This window comes from Panicum virgatum, chromosome 9K, assembly GCF_016808335.1.
Source record: "Panicum virgatum strain AP13 chromosome 9K, P.virgatum_v5, whole genome shotgun sequence".
Taxonomy (NCBI): Eukaryota; Viridiplantae; Streptophyta; class Magnoliopsida; order Poales; family Poaceae; genus Panicum; species Panicum virgatum.
The window spans coordinates 47,184,687-47,203,666 of NC_053144.1; the positions used below are offsets into that span (position 1 = coordinate 47,184,687).

The 18,980-nt window shown below is 49.7% G+C and overlaps 1 protein-coding gene and 1 long non-coding RNA gene across 2 annotated transcripts; one reads left to right on the top strand and one right to left on the bottom strand.

Annotated features, from left to right (window-relative positions):
* Positions 1-1,627: 1,627 nt before the first annotated feature.
* LOC120651759 lies at positions 1,628-6,879 on the bottom strand. The gene is made up of 7 exons (XM_039929369.1): positions 6,530-6,879; positions 5,727-5,981; positions 5,187-5,242; positions 3,275-4,817; positions 3,047-3,174; positions 2,731-2,974; positions 1,628-2,625 (listed from the first exon to the last, which is right to left on the bottom strand). Exons 2-7 carry the CDS (start codon positions 5,881-5,883, stop codon positions 2,075-2,077), a joined length of 2,679 nt encoding a protein of 892 aa, XP_039785303.1. The 5' UTR covers positions 5,884-5,981; positions 6,530-6,879; the 3' UTR covers positions 1,628-2,074.
* On the top strand, positions 5,920-7,495 carry LOC120651762. Its single transcript, XR_005666306.1, has 2 exons — positions 5,920-6,138; positions 7,164-7,495. It is a non-coding gene; the product is annotated as an uncharacterized LOC120651762 (long non-coding RNA).
* Positions 7,496-18,980: the final 11,485 nt, after the last annotated feature.

An 18,980-nucleotide genomic window follows, 5' to 3' on the forward strand; every position in this document is an offset into this window, starting at 1 on the left:
ATCGGGCGGCCCTGCTCGTCCTGGCCGCGGCGGCGCGCTGCTCGCCCGCGGGCCGTGGCGGTGTGGAGCTCGCCCTCCCCGGCCACGGCGGCGCGCTGCTCGCCCACCCGCGGGCCATGGCGGCGCGGAGCTCGCCCGCCCAGGCCGCTCGAGCAGGGCGGTGGCGGAGAGGGAGGGAGGGAAGGGAGCGAAGAGGGGGAGGAGAGAGAAAATAGGGAGTGAGTGGAAAAAAAGGAAAAAAAGTTGAAATGTGGATCCCATGACATGGCTGTTGGTATAGAGAGTGGATGGGTGCGGGAGAACTGAACGTAGAGTAGAGAATCTCGATGACTAGGATGAAATATTCTATTTAGAGAGTGAATTTAGAGAGTGAATTAAGAGTACCACGAGTACGGATAGCATTATAATTGGGCATACGGGCTGGATCCATCCTTGCAAAATTTCTCGACGACTCCTCCCCTCTCCCGCTCTGCCAGGTTGCCACTGTTTGGTTTCGTTTCGATGGCCTTGTTTGGTTTCCCTAGCGCACACAAGCCGAGAAAAAAATCTCGCATGCATGGAGTACTAAATGAAGTCTATTTGCAAAAACTTTTTAGGAATGAGTATAACTTTTCGCGACGAATCTAATGACGGTAATTAATTGATAATTTGCTATAGTGATGCTACAGTAACCACATTCTAATCACACGATCAAAGATCTTATTAAATTTTTCAGGGTTACTAGCGCATGAGTTTTGGAGTTGGTTTTGTAAACTGAGTTTATTTAACACCGTAATTAACGGTTAAAATTTTTACTCCTAAGGCAGGGAACCAAACAGGGCCGATATCGCGCGCCCCTGACCTGAAAACCTCGGCGGCGAAACCGAGCGGGAACGAACTCCTCGTGCTCTTCGCCTATTCGCGCCGACCGCAGGCTGAGAGGTCAGTTGATCCATCCCCATATGCCCCCACGTCTCCGATGCGTTTGCTCTTCCGATCGCAGATTCCGATCACTTTGTTGGAAACTTCAAATCCGTTCGGCATTTCGACCTGGTGGCCTCGGGTTAGTAGTGGCCAATTTCCTTTGGTTAAAATTCCAATTTGGGTCACCGGGCTCAAATATTTCGGGGAACCACGCATCCTTTGGCGTGGACGATGCATTGCTATGTTTCCTTCGGAGGTTTAAACGCAATCTGGGTGATCGTGTAGTAATTAGGGTTTAATCAAGTAGTGTGGCATGGTGCGGGAGAATTTAGAGGGGATGGGGGATCGTGCAGCGACTAGCTATCTGCGCATGGCGATCATCTCAGGACGGTGCGAACTGGATTCTGCGCACTGTGCCTCCCAACGTCTCGACGCATTGTGCCAAGTTCTGGTGTCTGCCGACACAAGGATACGCCGTGTTATACTGGTGGTGGAAACCTTTGAAATTGTTAGATCCAAATGTTTGCTTAGTACGAATATTTATTAAGGATGCTTCTGATGTTTCATCTGCACTTGATTTGATTCAGTCAGTGCGGATATCCTGATAGCCCTAGAAAAGCTGATCCTGTTTCCCTGGATACTTTAAGTAGAAGTTCATTTACTACAGATGTGAATGGTTATAAATACAGATTATCTATCCACGAGGAGTGAAAAACACTGAGCATACAGAAAATGTGTTATTTGATTAATCATGTATGATTACTTTTGCACATTTACACACAAAACAAACATATACAATTTGCGTGATCTGATCCCGCAGAAAGTGTAAGCCTCACACATATGCACACAAACTCTCAAAGGAGGAGGAAAATTGCAATGCACTTCAGACTGCCATACACTTTGCTTTTCAGAGGCATGTCTGAGTTTTGTGGCAGCCTGACAGGCCTTGCCTAACCCTATCCACACAAACTGCACAACCCCGAGTTTTGCAGAACTGAAACTTTTGCTTTCATGCATCTGTAGATTTCTGCTGCAGTTACACACTTAGACTAGTAGCAGCCCATGTTATTCTGCCACGTAGAATGGGTTATTGTCAGCACGAAAACTTCAGTATCTACCTACTCACTGTACTCACGATAAGGCATCATCGACAAGCAATCTAATCAGAACTTCAAATCCACAAATCAAAAACAGCCTCATCTATCAACTCATCCAATACAAACTCCCATATTTCCAAAATGATCTCTTCAGTCTTTGACCTAACGTTCATCCATGTCTGAACTTCCAAATCCTTCTTAATTATCTCGTCTAGAGTAATGGGAAGACTATATTGGATATATCCATGGACATACTTATCAACTTCTGTGATGAGGTTTTCTCCTATTGGAGGTGTCCGTATGTCATGTCTTAGAAAAGATAACCAAGAAGAGAGTCTAAAATATCTCTCTTGGATCTCTGTTAGAGCTTCACAGATACAGTCAAACAGAAGCTTCAGATCATCGGTTTGATCACCTTGATTCTGTAGTTCTTCAAACAAGCAGGGGCTGATTAATTCATCCTCTAGGTACCATACCTCTAAATTTTGTTCTGCGCATAATTCTGAGAGCTCTAGCACCAATTTTATGTAATCAAATCGGACATTCTTGTCCTCCCAGAGGACCTTAACATCTGATTCATCATCTGGGAAACATAGGGCCCTTTGGAGATCTTCATGCAACTCACCTATATGCCACAAAGAAAAACATACAGATATGTAGAGCATTTTATTCTGTATCTGTCAATAGAATAATCAATAATGTTAAACTAAGTCGTACTGTTTTGACTTACATTCTTTCTTGTGTATGCAGTCAGGACTGCCAAAATCTTCGAAGAATGACTCAAGAACAGATACCGGACTGGGCTTTTCTTGCATTTCCTCGCTTTGCTCAGAAGAACCATCTGAGACTAATTTGGTTGATGCTCTTGGTTCTGGTGTTTCCAGCTCTTGCTGTTCCAACTTTTCAACCATGCTCTCAGGAGAGTGTGGGGTCACTTCAGCATGTATTTCTTCTTTTGTTTCTTCTAATATTTCCTTTAGACAAAACATGATGCATTTAAAATAATAATCACAATAAACTGGCAACATGCATTTATTTGAGCTTACCTGATGTACATCATCTTCACTTTGTTGTTCTGGAACAGACTGCTTGTTGCAAATGTTTTCACTGCGGTCCAATTTGTTAAGTCCTTCAATGTACATGTTGTCCAGCTCATCAGAAACATCTTGAATACCTGTCCGAAATTCAGGTGTTACATGTATGCAGAGAATAAACATGCACCATTCAATTATAAGAAAAAGAACGTGCACCATTCATAGTATCAGTTGAATTACCTTTGTTTGTTTCATTCATGCAGTATCCTTCCTGATCATCAACTGGCGCACTAGTACAGCATGCAATGCTTCCCAAGTCGTCTTGTGATTGGTCGCTCTCTTGTGTGCATTCTTCTCTTTCAACCTTGCATGCAAGGCAAGCATCTGTCTCTTCAGGTGAGAGGTCAAGGCGACCCTTTTCCCTTGGGTGGGTTGACGCAGTGCAATGAGGGAGAGCAAGTATTCCTTCCAAGGATTTTGAGACTTGAACTGCTGGATAGTTTACAGATCGGTCATTATCTTTTAGCATCTCTGATAAATACTTCTTGGCCTGCTCATAGAAGATAGATTCACCTTGTGGTACTGTACGGCCATTGATTTCGCTTATGCTGACATTTTGTTGCTTTTGCTTACTGCTGTTGAAAGGTGTGATGCCGTTCTTAAAACTTGATGCAGATGTGTCTGCCAAGCTCCCTCCTGGGACATGTCTCAAATCCTTCTTAATTGCAAGAACAGAGTCTTTATGCCTACGTGGATCTCTTCCAAGGTCCTCTGCAGGTGCCAACTTTCTCTCTCTTTTACTGTCACCAGTCACAATTCTGAATCTTTTCTTGACTTCCTTAATTGAAAACTTTGAGGTATCCCTTCCGCTGCATTCAGGAACATGCGATGTAGACGGTTGTTGATGTAAAGGTCTTGCACTAGGAATGGCTTTTTGATGAATCCCTCTTTCTGGATTTGGCTTTAGAATAACTATTTTGCTAACTGTCTGAGGTCCGATAGTTGCCTCAGGCATCTGGCTTCTATTTGATTTATCCTTCCTCCAGAAGAACATATATTTTCTCTCTTTGGCCTGCTCTTTTGTAGCCAACAGATGCTGATTTGAGCCTACTCTCCCTCCAAAATTGGTCTGTCCAGGAATGTTACTGGGCTCTAATCCAGAAGCCACCTTGCTGTTTTGGTGCTTTTGGATATTGTCTACTATTTGTGGATTTGGCTTCTGAAGCAGCTTCAGGAAAAGTTCCTTGTTTGAACCCAGTATCTCCAATGCATCCTTGAACTGTTTGGATTGAGCTGCCATGGCGTTAAAAGGATTATTCTGTTCAGATAGTTTTCCATCATTGCTCTCTTGAGGTTGCCCACGACCAATATTGCGAGGAAGATTATTCAAGTCATTGACCTTTTTATGGATTAGGGACTTCAGGGAAGGACACAGTTCATTCTTATTCTTGCAATCACCGTGTGGGCACTCATTGTGGCAACTATAGATTTCACCTAGGAAATCTGCCAGGACAGATTCAAGATCATATTCTTCAGCATGATTCAAAACCACTGAATCCACTGATGGAGTAAAAGCTGTAGAGACACCTGTCTGGTGATATGAGTTATCTGTTAATCTATTTATATGCTCTGGTTTCTCATCAAAAGAGACACCATTTTCCGGGTCAGGTAATCTTCTCTGAACTTCATCATTTGGAATTTTCTTCAGTAGTTCTACTTTCCCCAATTCATCCTCCATAAGGTTTTTGACTGTTGGTTTCTGGAATGTGCATTGTTCTATGTTCTGAGAAAGAAATAGTAAAAATGCTTAGATGCTACATTGAAGAAAACTACATACTGCGACGCATTAGAAACTATAGTGGCCACTTAATATAGTTAATCGAGCTAGTTCTGATAATAAAGCCCCTCAAGTATAACACTGAATCGAAGAACTGGCCTAGATATCAAGCTAATTCAACATTGGTGGTTCACTGCTGTCTCAATGTTGATAAATTACAGATATTTCTTACAGTGTTTGCTTTGTTGAAAAAAAATGCAGTCTAAACCGTTAAAATTTAAAACCCCTGTGTATGTTAGATTATGGTAATGATTAAAGATATAACTAGGTGGATTTGCTTCTTAAACAGCTACATGTTTTGTTCATGCAACTTACACCATCTTCTTCTATCCCATCAAAATCCCTGGACCTCTTTATCGTGTGCTCCATCTCTGCACAAATACATGGCACATGATCAGATAATTGTCTGCCAACACCCAAGTTAACAAAGAAAAATGTACATTGTTTTCTTTTCTTTATTGAACTATCTTAATGCTTGCCATTGGCTAATTCTAGATCGTAAGTCAGATGCAATGTTTGTTCTTATTTAGCTTTAGGAATTATCTCAATTACTGGAGGAGTTCATCAATCGATCCACGCTGCTAGTTGTGCAGGTTGTACTTACAAAATGTCAATAAAATCTGCTGAAACAACCCAATCAACATAACCAAAAGGCAAACAAAAACATAGTAGTAGCATTCTGTGGCATTTTCATGGAAGATGAAGTGAATCTGATGGAATGATATCATCAGAAGTTATTAACCATTTTTTACAGACTTGAATTGCAGCTCAAATAGCTATGCCCATGCTGTTATAATAACCCTAGTCTACTAGTAAAAACTGTCATAGTAACTGTGATTAGTGAAGGAAACCTACCATTGATCTCCCGGAACGCATGCCTCCCGCCCAATTGCTTGGAATCCAACAAGAACTTGGGGTCACGACGGAAATAAAGCATGCGCATAAGGCCCCACACACAGCCCACATTGTCCTCGTCTTGTGATGCAGACCGACGGTGACCTCGTTTTCCCATTTGTAATGATCTATCTGTAAGCTCTGTAGCAGAAATGACCCTTTTGTTTTTTCTATTGATTGCTCAGTTCGTGAGGGGAGATCTGGACCGGATGAACACTGCACTTAAATGAAAATTAGTCATCAACCAGGGCACAAATTTATCCGGAGATGCCAAACCGTAGAGCTGAACTTTTTTTGGATGAGAGATTCAGAGCAAGGGGGATGGATCATGGATGCAATGCAAACAGCTGGCCTGAGAAACCTGCCACGCCAGGTACCAAGCTTCTATTGTCTTTACTCTTGATAAATTTCTAAGCAATCAATCCAACTAATCAATTCAGCAGTTAACGAGGGCAAAAAGTAACTTCCAAATACAGACGCGGAGAATTTGATGCAACCATATCAAAACATTACTTAGGTGACACACCCAATCTTTCCAAAAAGAAAGAAAGAAAGAAAGAAAGAAAGATCAAGTATCAAATCCCCAACAAATTTAAAACCACTTGGCCAGCTACAACCACCGATCTTCCACCTCTGCTCACTAGATTGACAAGGATCAAAAAGAAAAGTTTCATACGAATTAGCTAATAAAAAAAGTGCAAAACCAAGACAGAGACCCAGCAGCAGCAGCTAAACCTTCCAAGTTCCAAGCAACACTAGCCTACCTGACAGGGATTCAGAGATCATGTAGCGAAGCTTCAAAGGCGGGTCTCTCTGTATCCCCTTCCTCTCTCTCTCTCTCTCTCTCTCTCTCTCTCTCTCTCTCTCTCTCTCGGCCGGCTGTGTGTCAGGCCACAAGGACGAACACCCATCCAAAACTCCTCCGTCCTCACAGCATCTCCCCGGCCATGTGAATAGGCGCCGGAGCCCGCAGCCCTGAGCTGTCCATCCTTAACGCGAGGACGGAAGGAATCGGAGGCTTTTCTTCCTCCGCGGTTAGCTAGCCTAATCCAGGTCCTGGTCAGTATCGCATTTGCTTTTGCTTGGCTACTCTTTTTCTTTCTCCTTTTCTCCCATTCGCCTTGCTTTGCTTTGGTTGTGTTTAGATGCAAAAAGTTTGCGAAAGTGAAGTTGAAAAGCATTGTAGTACTTTTTGTTTGTATGTGGTAAATATTGTCCTACCATGGACTAATTAGGCTCAAAAAATTCATCTCGCAATGTACATCCAAACTGTACAATAAGTTGTTTTATTTATCCACATTTAGTGTTCCATACATACGTTATTTGCTATATTTTTAATATTTTGATGTGATTTCGATATGACAAAAAATTTAGAAAGTTTGGTGAAACTAAACACAGCCTTTGTGGGAGAAGGAAGGCAATGAGCGGAGCGCACCAGGGGAGCAGAGGCCACGGCACCACTACAGCAGCCCACCACATGCAATCCCATGGCACCAGTAGGTTAATGGACTTTCGGCAAGTGCGCCAGCCTTTTTCCACTTGCAAGGAACAAAAGGTGGTAAGCGATGGCTGCAATCAGGTCACCTAACTGGGGTTCATCGTGGTTGCGTGCTAAGCCTGGGCGTTGATGCCGGAATTAATCCTTTGGGACACACAGGAGAAAGGACGGGCATAATGAGGTGGTTTCTGGGAGGGCTGGTAATAATAATATTAATAATATATTATATTCACAGAATCAATTCATTTTTTATGGCCATGGCAGGAAGAGCCTGAAAGAAGCCGCCCGTGTCATCTGTCGGGTGTTTTTTTTTTTGAAAAGTCATCTGTCGGGTGTCGGGATGGAGATTTGGCGCAACTTTTTTTCATGGACCGTATGATGACCCGATGCGCTAGAAGCTAGATAGAGCCGCGTATCGACAACGAGCAGTGGCAATCGGAAGTTTGTTACCTTGTCCATCACAAAACCACTGGTGGTTCGTCCAGGAAAGACCGAAAGAGACACTGGCAGCCTCGCCTCCAATCCTCGAGAGTTTGCTTCCGTGGGAGGTTTCGTATCCACGAGAGCTAGCAATGAGCACGATCATGAGAAGATTTCCAACGAAACACACTTGACACAAATTAAACACGCTGCTTTATAATTATATAATAGCAGACCTTTCAGGGCTCCAAACCGGATCTCCAGCAATAATACGCTTCTAATTCCCTGCGCTGGCTTAAGATATGTGTTTAGTGACAGGCGAGACAGCTCGATCATTTCGCAGGGAAAAAGGAACAGTGTTGGTTATTGGGCGCCGGACACGAGTTAGTGGTTTGGATGGGATCTACTGGGCGTGGGCCTAGCAGCTGCCTGCTCCTCTCCCGCTTTACAACTCGAGCCCGATTCAGAGAGGAGCCGGGCCCGCCTGCCAGGGGGCCGCACCGGTCCACAGGTTAGGTCAGCGACTTGATCTTTTTCCACCCCTGTGAACGTCGATCAGCGGCTTGATTTAGCTAGAGTAGTAATCATTCTGGCTGCTGATCAGCTGCGATCTTGCTAATGCACGGCATGGATTGCGCCTTACGGAAGGAAGGGTTGATGGCTGGCTGGCGGACTGTGACGGGGACGGTGATGCCTGATGCGAGCTCGGGGACGCTCATGTAGTCATGTGCCGTGACGTATCGAGCCGAGGAAACTTTTTGGCCTCATCTTCGTCGCCACGGCTTCGGGTTGGACTTTGTGGCTGGCCTCACCCTCACGTACGCTAACCGGCCAAATCATGGGTGTTATCTAGTCGCGCTTTCGGGACCAAGGACAAACCGGCCAACCGAATTCTCCCCCTGGCATCACACGATTGCGTACTCGGCGCGACGCCGTATTCGAAATTTAGTGCTGGTGCTTACTTTCTCGATTAGATATTGGGGGGCTGGCTGGTACTGCACCTACAGGCTACTAACTAGCTCCTGGAGATACCCTATCCTCCATTCTTTTTGGCTGTTCAATTAGGTTGGGCGTGCTTAAGGGCAATCTCAACTCAAGGGCAATCTCAACTCAAGACACTGCTAGTGATTTCTGTACTTATCATGTCATATAGACACTACTCATAAAAATTACATTCCCAATGAATGGTTTCTTCGAAAAAAATTTGTCGGTGCCCTGACCCGACGGTCTGGACCCAACAAGTAATGCTGCTGCGTGTTTCCTCGTCCCAGATGTTGATGCAAGAGGCAACACAGTAACGCACGGGTTTATCCTGGTTCCGGCCGCGGGGCCGTACGTCCAGCAAGGGGGTGCGAGGGCACTGTATTATCTTGCACAGGAGGTGCCTGTAGTAGGGGGTACAGGCGAGGCGAGAGAGGGAGGGAAGCTCCCAAGTCTCTGCTAGGGAAGGAGTTGATTGAGGCGTGTGCCAATATCGGAGGCTCAGTGGTGCTGAGTGTTGCGTACTATCGAATGGGTCCGACCGCGACCCCCTTTAAAGGAAGCCTGCCTTCTCCTTTTATAGACACAAGGAGGGACGGTGTACATGCGCAGGGGATCGCGGAAGTCGTCGTCTTTTCCCCGAATCGCGGTGGTGCAGTGGTCGAGCACTGTGGGAAGTACACTGTGGGGCATGGCGTCGGGCATGGCAGTCGTCCTGGGCATCGTCCTTGGCCTTGCGGAGATCGCACCGGCGTCCTGATAGCCCCAGCAGGCGGCGTGGTCGTCGCTGTAGGGTGTACCATCTTCCAGGTGTGGCGTGGTGGCGTTCCGTGGGCCCTGCAGGCCAGGGTCTTACATATATATATATATATATATATATATGTGCTCCAGCGGTAGTGGGGCACGTGGCGGTCCCGGGCCCTCCTGGGTGGAGTATTAGCGCGTGCGCTAAGGGGGTCCGGGAGTCACGTGGAGGTCCTGGACCCCTCGAGGGGGGAGGTCCGGGCCTCCGGCTGCTAGTGCTGAGCATCCCTCCTTGGGGGACACGTGGCGACGCCGGATCCCTTCCCGAGCAGGGGACGGGTCCGGGGCCGTTGGTGTGGTGAGGTAGAGTCCGGACAGCAGGAGTTGGCAGAATAGTAACGGGAGCTGTGCCGAGCACGTCTCGTACCGCGCCGCAGGTTCCCACAGTGTTGCCACAGCCTCAGGCATGGCGGAGCAGTGACCGGAGTTGGCGGACGGGACTCCGGTCACAGCCACTGTGGGGAATGGCGGCCTGACGCCGTCTGACTTGGGCGCTGTGGAGGAGTGGTTGTCATTTAATGCCTCCGTACGATGGGCGGGTGAGCGGAAGGGCCGTTTGTCCTTTTCGTCGAGGGGTGGCCTCGAGCGAGACGGAGACGACTCACCCCGCTCGAGGGTAGGTTCGCTACCCTCGAGCGAGGCGGAGACGATTCGCCTCCCCGAGGGTAGGCTCGCTACCCTCGAGCGAGGCGGAGATGCGGAGCGCGGTCGAGGGTCTCGATGGGAGCCCTCGAGCGAGACGGAGATCACCCCGCGGGTCCGAGGAGGGTGCGGATGGGCCGCGTGCTGGGCTTCTTTGAGTCCTTTCTTCCAGATTGGAAGGAGACCGTAGGCCTTCATGGGCTCAGTTGCCTAATATGTGTTTGCGTTTTTAGGGTGATTTTAGTACCCCGATTAGGGTGCCCCTAATCGTGGTCCCCGACAGTAGCCCCCGAGGCTTTGGTCGAGTCAGGGGATTCGGCCAAAGGGTATTTCGGCTATTTTACCCCTTGACGTGATCGATCGGTGCTGCGCTCCCACCAGGCGCACCCGGGTGCCGGCCCGGAGGATGTGACAACTTGTCGGCCGGGGCAGTGCGCCTGCAGAGAGAGTACTCCGAGGCGCGCGCCCCTTTTTGTTTTGTTTCGGGGATGAGACGCGTCAGCGTGCTGAGCGGGCCAGGGCCACGATGGCGCCTGCTGCTCTGCAGCCGGTGCTTTTGCCGCGTTGTCCCGCGCTCAGGGTCTCGGCCTTGCTTTCCCTGGTCGCCTTCCGATGCGCTGTTCGAGGGCAGTCGGCCAGTGCCGATGCTGCGCCGCTCAGCGTCCAAGGGCTCAGCTTTGCTTTGTCCCGTCATGTCTCAGCACGGTAACCGAGGGTATCTTTCGCTCGTGGGGAGCCGCGCCGTCACGGGCGGTCCAAGCTTTTGCCCTTCGACAGGTTTGAAGCTTGGCGTCCACCGCAGCTATAAATAAGGGTCGTCGGACTCCCTTTCCTCTCCAACTTACCTGCTCTTACTTCTAGCATCGCCTAAGTCTCATAATGTTTTCCTTTACCTTTCATGACCGGCCCCTAGATGGGGTGGCCTGGCCTTTTTAGCCTTTGATGCTAGGAGAATGCTTGCGAGCGATGGGGGAAAGCTGGAGAGGGCGTGCGCACCATCCCTTAGCTTCAGTGGGATTAGCAGAAGAGCATTGGGCCCGTGGGGTCCTGCTTCTGCGATGTCCCTTAGCCTGAAAGGGGGTTGAGATGCCTGACCATGGCGTTGGTGTCAGATTTGGTGGCCGTTCTTCGCATCGTCCCTCCTGGCGACAATGTCGCCGTCGGGGAGATGGTGTGGAGGGTGCTGTCCGCCAGCTTGACTGTGGCAGAACCACCTGAATTATCCCGGCTCAAGTGCGCAGGCCATCACCAAAAAGGCAACACCGGCTCAAACGCACTTCAAACAGAACAATTCTTGGTCTGTCGGGTAACGTCCCGATACAACCACCGGTTCTCGGATCGAACAAGCATACCCCGCACGAAGTCGAGTCCAGAGATATTACAACCACAAGTTTTACATCACAGGCATAAAAGTTATTACAAACCAGTTCTAAAACATTATTACAAGACCAACCTTAGTAAACAGTTATACAAACCATAACTATAAGTTCAGAGTTTAAAACAGCAGAAGATAAAACACGACGGCTACAACACGTCGCAAAAGGACACCAGGGTAGCTCAAGCATGGTATCACTCGCCATAGTCATTGCCGGTCGCAAACATATCCCACTCTACGGACCAGCCAGGAGACAACGAGCAAGGGTAGGTCAAGCTAGCGATCTGATCCTCAAAACTCATACTTGAAAGAAAGTTCAACAGCAAGGCTGAGTATTCTAATACTCAGCAAGACTTAACCGTCAACGGGTATAAGTAGCCCACTTTAGCTAGACTATGCAAGGTTTGTGAGGCTCTGGTTTTCCTTTTTGCTGAAAAGCAATAAAGAGTAGATCCTTACTTTCAAGTTTTAGCTTTCAAGATTCTAGTAGATTAACCATTCTATGTAAGCAACTACTATCCAATCATGGTAGGAAACTAAGCAAACATCAAGATTGATAAATAATATTGTTACTCTTATTACTCTGTGTGGCAAAGGGATCAAGCAGTCTCATATCATCGTGAGAGGCGGACGATTCTGAATCGAAATTCAACCTTGCAAGGATAAACCTAGCACACACGTCTGGAACACCGTCGGGTCGTTCCCAAACAACCGTTGACCTTTCTTTCCGGCTTGTGGATAGGAACACTCTCCCCGACTACAGGGCTCCAAGGTCCACCCGTGACCGGTCCACCCTTGTCCCTTGAAGTCGTAGTGTTGCGCAACATAACAATAAAACCTATCCCTAAGAGAGAGTGTCAGGTATATCCACTCCCCAGTCCAATCGACTACTAGGCTTGCCGCGTACTATATTTACGGCATGTGGCTAGTACTTTCAAAAACTTAACCACCGCTACCACACACCGCGATCTTAGCAAGTTCATCAACACAGACGGGGTCTCACATAAGTTATGATGTCGAACACAACCCCGTCTGTCGTCCTTATATTGATAACAGAAAGGTAAACAATCAATTCCTATAAAACTCGCGAGTAACAGGCAATCACTCGACTTTTACCGGTCCTATAAGCTTAGCAAGTAATCGAACTCAAGTCTAGTATTCAGTACATAGGTTCCTAGGATCATGCATCTAGGGTTTCAATTCAAATCCTAAGAACTGTAAATGCACAAGTAAATAATACAGTAAATGATAGTAATTTAAAATATAGGTTATGTCCGGGGCTTGCCTTCTCGGTAGTCGCTAGCTAACACAGCCTGGGGTTCTTCCGAACTTTGGTTCGGGGCTTCAGTTAGTTCAGCTGCGTTCACCTGGACTTCTGGATCACCTCCGTCAGACTCCGGGATCAACTCGTACGTCCCGTCCGATAAAGCAGTCGTGTCTATATGTAATGCAAGAACAATATTATAAACACACATGAGCAATCGTTTATAGAGTAGTTAAATAACAAATCTAACTACACAAGGCATCATGATCAACAGCACAAATAAAGTTTACTAACTTCATAAACAAGTGGGGTGATTTCCTATACCAACTAAGTCATGGTTTGCTAATAAATTAACAACTCAGAGTACAAACAGTAATAAATTCTGCTAAAATTAAACTAAATAGAACATGAACAAATTAATCTACCCTGTAAAAATCATGCCATAACATCTAACCATTTAATCAGAACAAATCAATCATTCAGATAGCACATAGAACAAACTTGAATTATACAGCTCAAACTAGAACAAATCAGAACCTCAAAATTTAACAGGGGCTCGACACAGAAATGAACTAGGTACTGTGAATTTTTCATGATTTTATCTACAAAGAAATAATTATGAGAAAATAAACAAAACAGAACAACAGATCAGCAAGATTCATTTTTAGCTCCTGTTCTAGTCATGAACTGAGGTTCAAACTTCCTGGACAAGCTAAGCTACTCAAGAAGAACATGCATAAATATTTTCATGATTTATTACGAACAAAAACTATTTACCATAAATAAAGTCTACTAAACAAGGATTAAAACCAATAAATAGCTACAACAGAGAGATGATCATGAAATATTTATAGAAATACTAGTGTTATAAGAACAAACTACCATAAAAGTTTCAGAGCAAGACAAGCTTTCAAACAGTAGCTAAGAAAAAAAGATAAAAACAACTAATATATATGCACTAGTAATACAAATCAAAATTTTCAGCAAAAACTTGCAACTAAAGCCTAACATATTATGGTTCTAATGCATAGAGCTCTTCAAGAGGATTCCAAAACATCCAGATTTACTATATTACGAATTTCCTATGAATTGATATAGAATTTCAAAGTTTGCAGCAAACTATTACAAACAAGTCCCTATAGCACTATTCATATGTGTCACTGACTACTCAGAAAACCCCCTGGGGTTTCTCAAATTCTAGCACGGGGTCCTCGGCCGTGGGACCAAACTGTAAACAATTAATAACTTTTAAACTAAAGCTCAAATGAAAAAGTGTCCAACATGAAAGTTGTTCAACTTTTCAAGATCTACAACTTTGATGTTGTGCAAAAATTTATTTGACCAAAGGATAGAGAGCTAATTTTGAAAACAAAGAAGGGAATTTGAATTCAAAGGAATTTGTCTTTTTCAATGAAATTTCACTTCAAACTTGGGCTGATTTGAAAAGTTTTCTGCCATGTAATGATTACACCACATTTTGCAAAAGCACCCTCCACAAAAGCTATAATTGCACACCCAATTCAAAAATAATTGCAGAAAGGACCTTGCATAAAATCATAATTACACATATAACCTTTTATAATTACAAAAAGGTCCTTTTTCAAGTAAAATGAGCACATGATGCATACAATGAGTGCGATTTGATTGTGCAGACACCTAGGGTGTCACATTGACCCCCCGCAGGGTCTTCGGTGGAGGAGATGCTAGAAGAAAGCTTGCGAGGAGGGCATCCCGCTGGACCCGTGCGATCTGGGGGCTGCTCCTCACAATCCCGAGCAGCCTGGCCGTCGCGCCGGCCAAGGACTCGGTGCTCTTCATCGGCGCTCGCTCCTCCCCAAGACAGGGAAAATTGCCACGCAGGTGGCAATGCGATTGTACTTTTCGACGGCTTTAAGCCGGTAACCCTTTGTAATCTTTGTTCACAAAGATTAATGAAGTCTCCTTCTCCTTCGCGGAGAGGACGACCGAAAGTGTATGGGTGGGCACCACCCCTGCAGGGGATTTTGGTCCTCGAATGTGTGAAGTTTCCTCCGTGGGGGCGCATTAGGGCACCCGCGGGTGTAGCCCCCGAGGCCTTGGAGGAGTGTTTGCACTCGTCCAAGGGCTATAAACGTCGTCCTGCTTGGTTGCTTCACTGAGGTGGCCGTCCAACGTCTTTTTCAGCCGGCATCGGCACTCCTTTCAGCCGACCTCGGTGTTTTTCGTGCTGGCACAGCGACCCAGTGTCCGGCTGAACCATCTGGCAGGCGCGCGTCAAGAGTGGGGGTTTTGGTTAAACATATGGAACTTCATAATCGACGGTCGTCGATCCATTTGAGGGTGCGGCCTGAGCCGCAGTGTGCGAGGAGCCCCCGAGCCCCGGCCTGCTTAAAGGCGTTCAGGGAACCCTCGACTTTTATTACGGCCCTCGTCACCCTTCCGCAGGGAGGAGGGGTGAAGCGCACCATGCTACCCATGCCCGGGCCGCGAGCTATGGCTGCTTCAGTGAGCTGTTATCAGGTAGTTCAAGTAGACGTCCGTGCCCCATTCGATAAGGGTCGGCTCGTGGTCCGTGGACACGTCACATAAAGCACTCGCAAAGGTTCGCTAGGCAGGGCTCGGACCCATTCGATAGGGTCCGAGGGCTCGATGCTCTCCCTCGATGGGATCCCCCTGCTAGGCACCCTCGACTGGCCTTGAACACTGCGTAGGACGTCTCGAACTCTATGTTCGAGGGTAGCTTGTACGGCACATCCATGCAGTCCCTAACTCTGGCGATCTGGGGCGCCTATCGAACCCTCAACGGTCCAGGCTTCGAACCCCTGATCAGTAAGGCCTCGGAATAAGGTTCCCTCGAGGGCGAAGAGCCCCCGAAAGGAATATTCCGTCACGGTTCGCAAGCGGCGCGGAGTCGTTGGTCGTGTGCGCGGGTCTTCTGCTGGTCGTGGGCGACGTGGCCCGGTACGTGCGGTGCGGTGTGGGCGTGCCTTTTCAGGCGACTACCTTGGGTAGACGAAGCGGCATGGGCGGCGGCTGACGGATGGAACAGTGCAATAATCACGCCGCGCCCATCAGTTACCGCGCCGTAGTGCGTGCGTGGGAGACTCTGCTGTCATGAGGCCCATCCGTCAGCAACAGCAAAATCTACCACATTCAATGCGGGGGATTCATGCCGTGGCGGCGAATCCGCCCGTCGTGGTGAATAAAAGCGAAAAAGGGGGGATTGTTTGGGCTCACCTGGCCATTTGCCTTCATCTCCCTTGCCTTCTCCACTTCCCCTGCATCCTGAGCCCACAGCCGAGAGCGAGAGGAGGAAGAAGGAGAGAGCGAGTTCGCACCTTAGGCACTGCAAAGCTTGCCTTCCCACATCCCCCCATAATTCGAAGCAATGTCAGACGTCCGGGGGCCGTTGCCGTGGGGGAAATCGACTGCCACATAGGCGGTTTTGGAGCAGCTGGTCGCCGACCGGCTGGTGCCGATGAACACCAGCTTGGAGCGATCGGCGTGGATTCCCCCGCGGCCGGAGGAGACCGAGTCGAATCCCCCCGAGGGCTACGTCGTGAGCCTCGTGCGTCTCCACGAGCGGGGGTTCGGCGTCCCCGTCAGTAGATTCATGCGGGCGTTGTGTGAGTACTACGGGGTGGAGCTGCACAACTTCGGCCCCAACTCCATCTCGCAGGCGGCGGTCTTCGTCGCTGTCTGTGAGGGATACCTGGGGATTGAAGCACATTGGGATCTGTGGATCCACTTGTTCCGCGGCGAGCTCTTCGTCGAGAACGTGCGGGGCCAGCCGAAGAGGTTCGCTCGCGGGGGCGGCCTGATGCTCCATTTGCGCCCAAGCCGGAAAAACCTGTATATCCCCAACAACATGACGATGAACAACACCGGGTGGACTCGAGGGTGGTTCTACATGCGCAACTTCGGCAACAGGCTCCCGGCGTTCACCAATAAGGTGCTTCGGGAGAGACCAGCGAAGTGGGACTGGGGGGTATTGCCCCCAGCGCATCAAGCCAGGCTCGAAGTGCAAACCAAGGCGTTGCTGCACCTGGCGAGGACGGGGTTGACGGCGGCTGCCGTCATCGCGAACTGTCACCGGCAGAGGGTGATTCCTCTCATGGAGAGGAGCCTGCCGATCTTCGGCCTCACCCCGGGGTCCCAGCCTCGGGCTCGAGGAAGTCGATGGTGCTGCTCCCCTGAGGCATCGCTGCCCGGAGGGCGAGGAACGCGGTGGCGGAGTTCCCCGACAACACAAACGATCTCTAGGAGATCAAGATGCGCCCCGAGCCGGGGTACCTTTCAGTGGTGAGTCTCGATTTCGATTTGTTGCCGACTTGTGCTATTCCTTTCCCCGCTCCCTGACTCTGATTTGATTGCGTTTTGCAGGGGGTGAGCCACAGGTGCCACCGCTCGAGGCCTCCGATCCCGGAGGAACGCGAAGTCAACCGCCTGCATGCAGAGGCGGTGAGGAAGCGGAAAGACACAGCGGAGGTGGCTGCCGACAGGAAGAGGAAGAGGAAAGAAAAGCACGACAAGGCGTGCAAGATTGCACACGCAGAGGGGAAGCCGCGGCCCGCTACGCCCGAGTCCACGGATGAGGAGGAGGACACCTCGGATGCCGAGGTCAACCTCCCGGGTGATGACGAGGCGGCGACAGGCGCGGATTCTCCGCCGGTCTATCAAGAGGCTGGAAACGAGGATGCGCCAGTGACGCTGTGTGAAGTGAGGCCCACACCGGGATTGTTAGTGGACCCGCCCCTCGCGGGGGCGGAACGGAGGTCCCCCACGCCAGCGGCGGGACGAAGGTCGCCCACGCCGGCGGCGAGCGGAAGATTGTCTACGCCCGTGACAGGGCGGAGGTCGCCCCTGCCGGCGACGAGTGAGGGGATCCCCATGCTCGCGATGTCGACGGGCAGCGACGGGTCCGTGGCGAGCGCGGAGACGCTCGCGCAGACGGCCTCGAGGCTCCAGGCCGATCCGAGGACGACACCCTCGGATCAGTCATCGAGGGGCGTCAGTGTGCCGCGGGCCCGAAGGAGTGGCATGGGCAAACGCAGTATGAGCGCCCGGTCCGGACAAGTTGTTTTGGTTTTATTCTTTGCGTTCATTTAATCGATCCCCCAATCCTGCTAACCTCAGCCTTTCTTCCCCAATTTCCAGCTCCGGGGCCGTCGCCAAGGATGCAGCCCCGCTCGCGCCGGCCAAAGCCCTCAAGACCGGGGCGCGCGCCACGCCGCACACGGCGCCGCTGCCCCCGCCCCCGCCCATCGTAGATATTGTGGCGGAGGCCGCGAAGCTGCGGGAGGCGATGACCCGAGGGGCCCAAGCGGCCCAACAGGCTCGAGCGTCGGAGAATGGGGGCGATGCCGGCCAGAGTGGCATTGAAGCAGCCGCTCAAGCTGACGCCGTGGGGGAGGCCGGCCGGGGCGGCACAAATGACGCCACCTGGCCGGACGTCGAAGTCGAGGCCGGTCGGAGTGACGCAAATAGCGTCGCCCGGCCGGTCGCAGAAGAAGAAACTGGTGGGACGCGCAAGAGCGCCCCGCCAGCCAAGCGGAGATGGAGACCCTCATCCCCGAGCCCCCGAGGGCTGGGGTTGAGGGCGTTGCAGAGGAGGAGGAGTCGGCGCCGAGGGCGCCGGTGGCAGAGGAAACCCGCATCTCGGTGCCTGCAGAGGCCCGGGACGAGGGTGTCGTTGCGGCAACGGCGGTGCAGGAGGCGCCGGAAAGCGTGGTGCCGGTGGTGCAGCTGCCGGATAGCAGCGAGGAGTTCGGGGACTCGAGGGACATCGACTCCGCTGCTGCGTCAAGCGCCGCCGACCGGATCGTCGAGTTTATATCATCCTGCGAGGAGGTGTTCAACGCGGGGACGTCCGAGGGGCTTCATCACGGGGCAATCATCCAGTCCGGGGTCCCCCCGGAGTTTCTCTGCGACGAGCAGGAGGAGGAGGCCGTCTGGCAGGCGCAGATCGAGGCCGGTTCTCAGATTCTGAACCACCTCGATCGCGCCCTAGAGCTCCATAGGACGGCGGATTACCAGATCAGTCAGGTAAGCTGCTCCCTCCCGAGAATCGTTTGTATTTGGCCTTGATTTCGTGTGTTTTACCCACACCTTTCCACTTGCAGCGGCTGAGGGACATCTCGCGCAAAAAGAGCGCCGAGATGACCCGGCTGTACTCCCAAGTGCGCTGGCTTGGGCAACACAATGCTTGCTTGGTGCTCCAGAATATCGACGCCAACACCAAGATGACAGATC

Excerpts from the sequence above, each read along its gene's own strand:
- LOC120651759 (XM_039929369.1), bottom strand. The coding sequence starts at position 5,883 with ATGGGAAAACGAGGTCACCGTCGGTCTGCATCACAAGACGAGGACAAT. Across the intron at positions 4,818-5,186 it reads ATGGGATAGAAGAAGATGGT|AACATAGAACAATGCACATT; the intron begins GTAAGTTGCATG and ends TTTCTTTCTCAG. Across the intron at positions 3,175-3,274 it reads CATGAATGAAACAAACAAAG|GTATTCAAGATGTTTCTGAT; the intron begins GTAATTCAACTG and ends AATTTCGGACAG.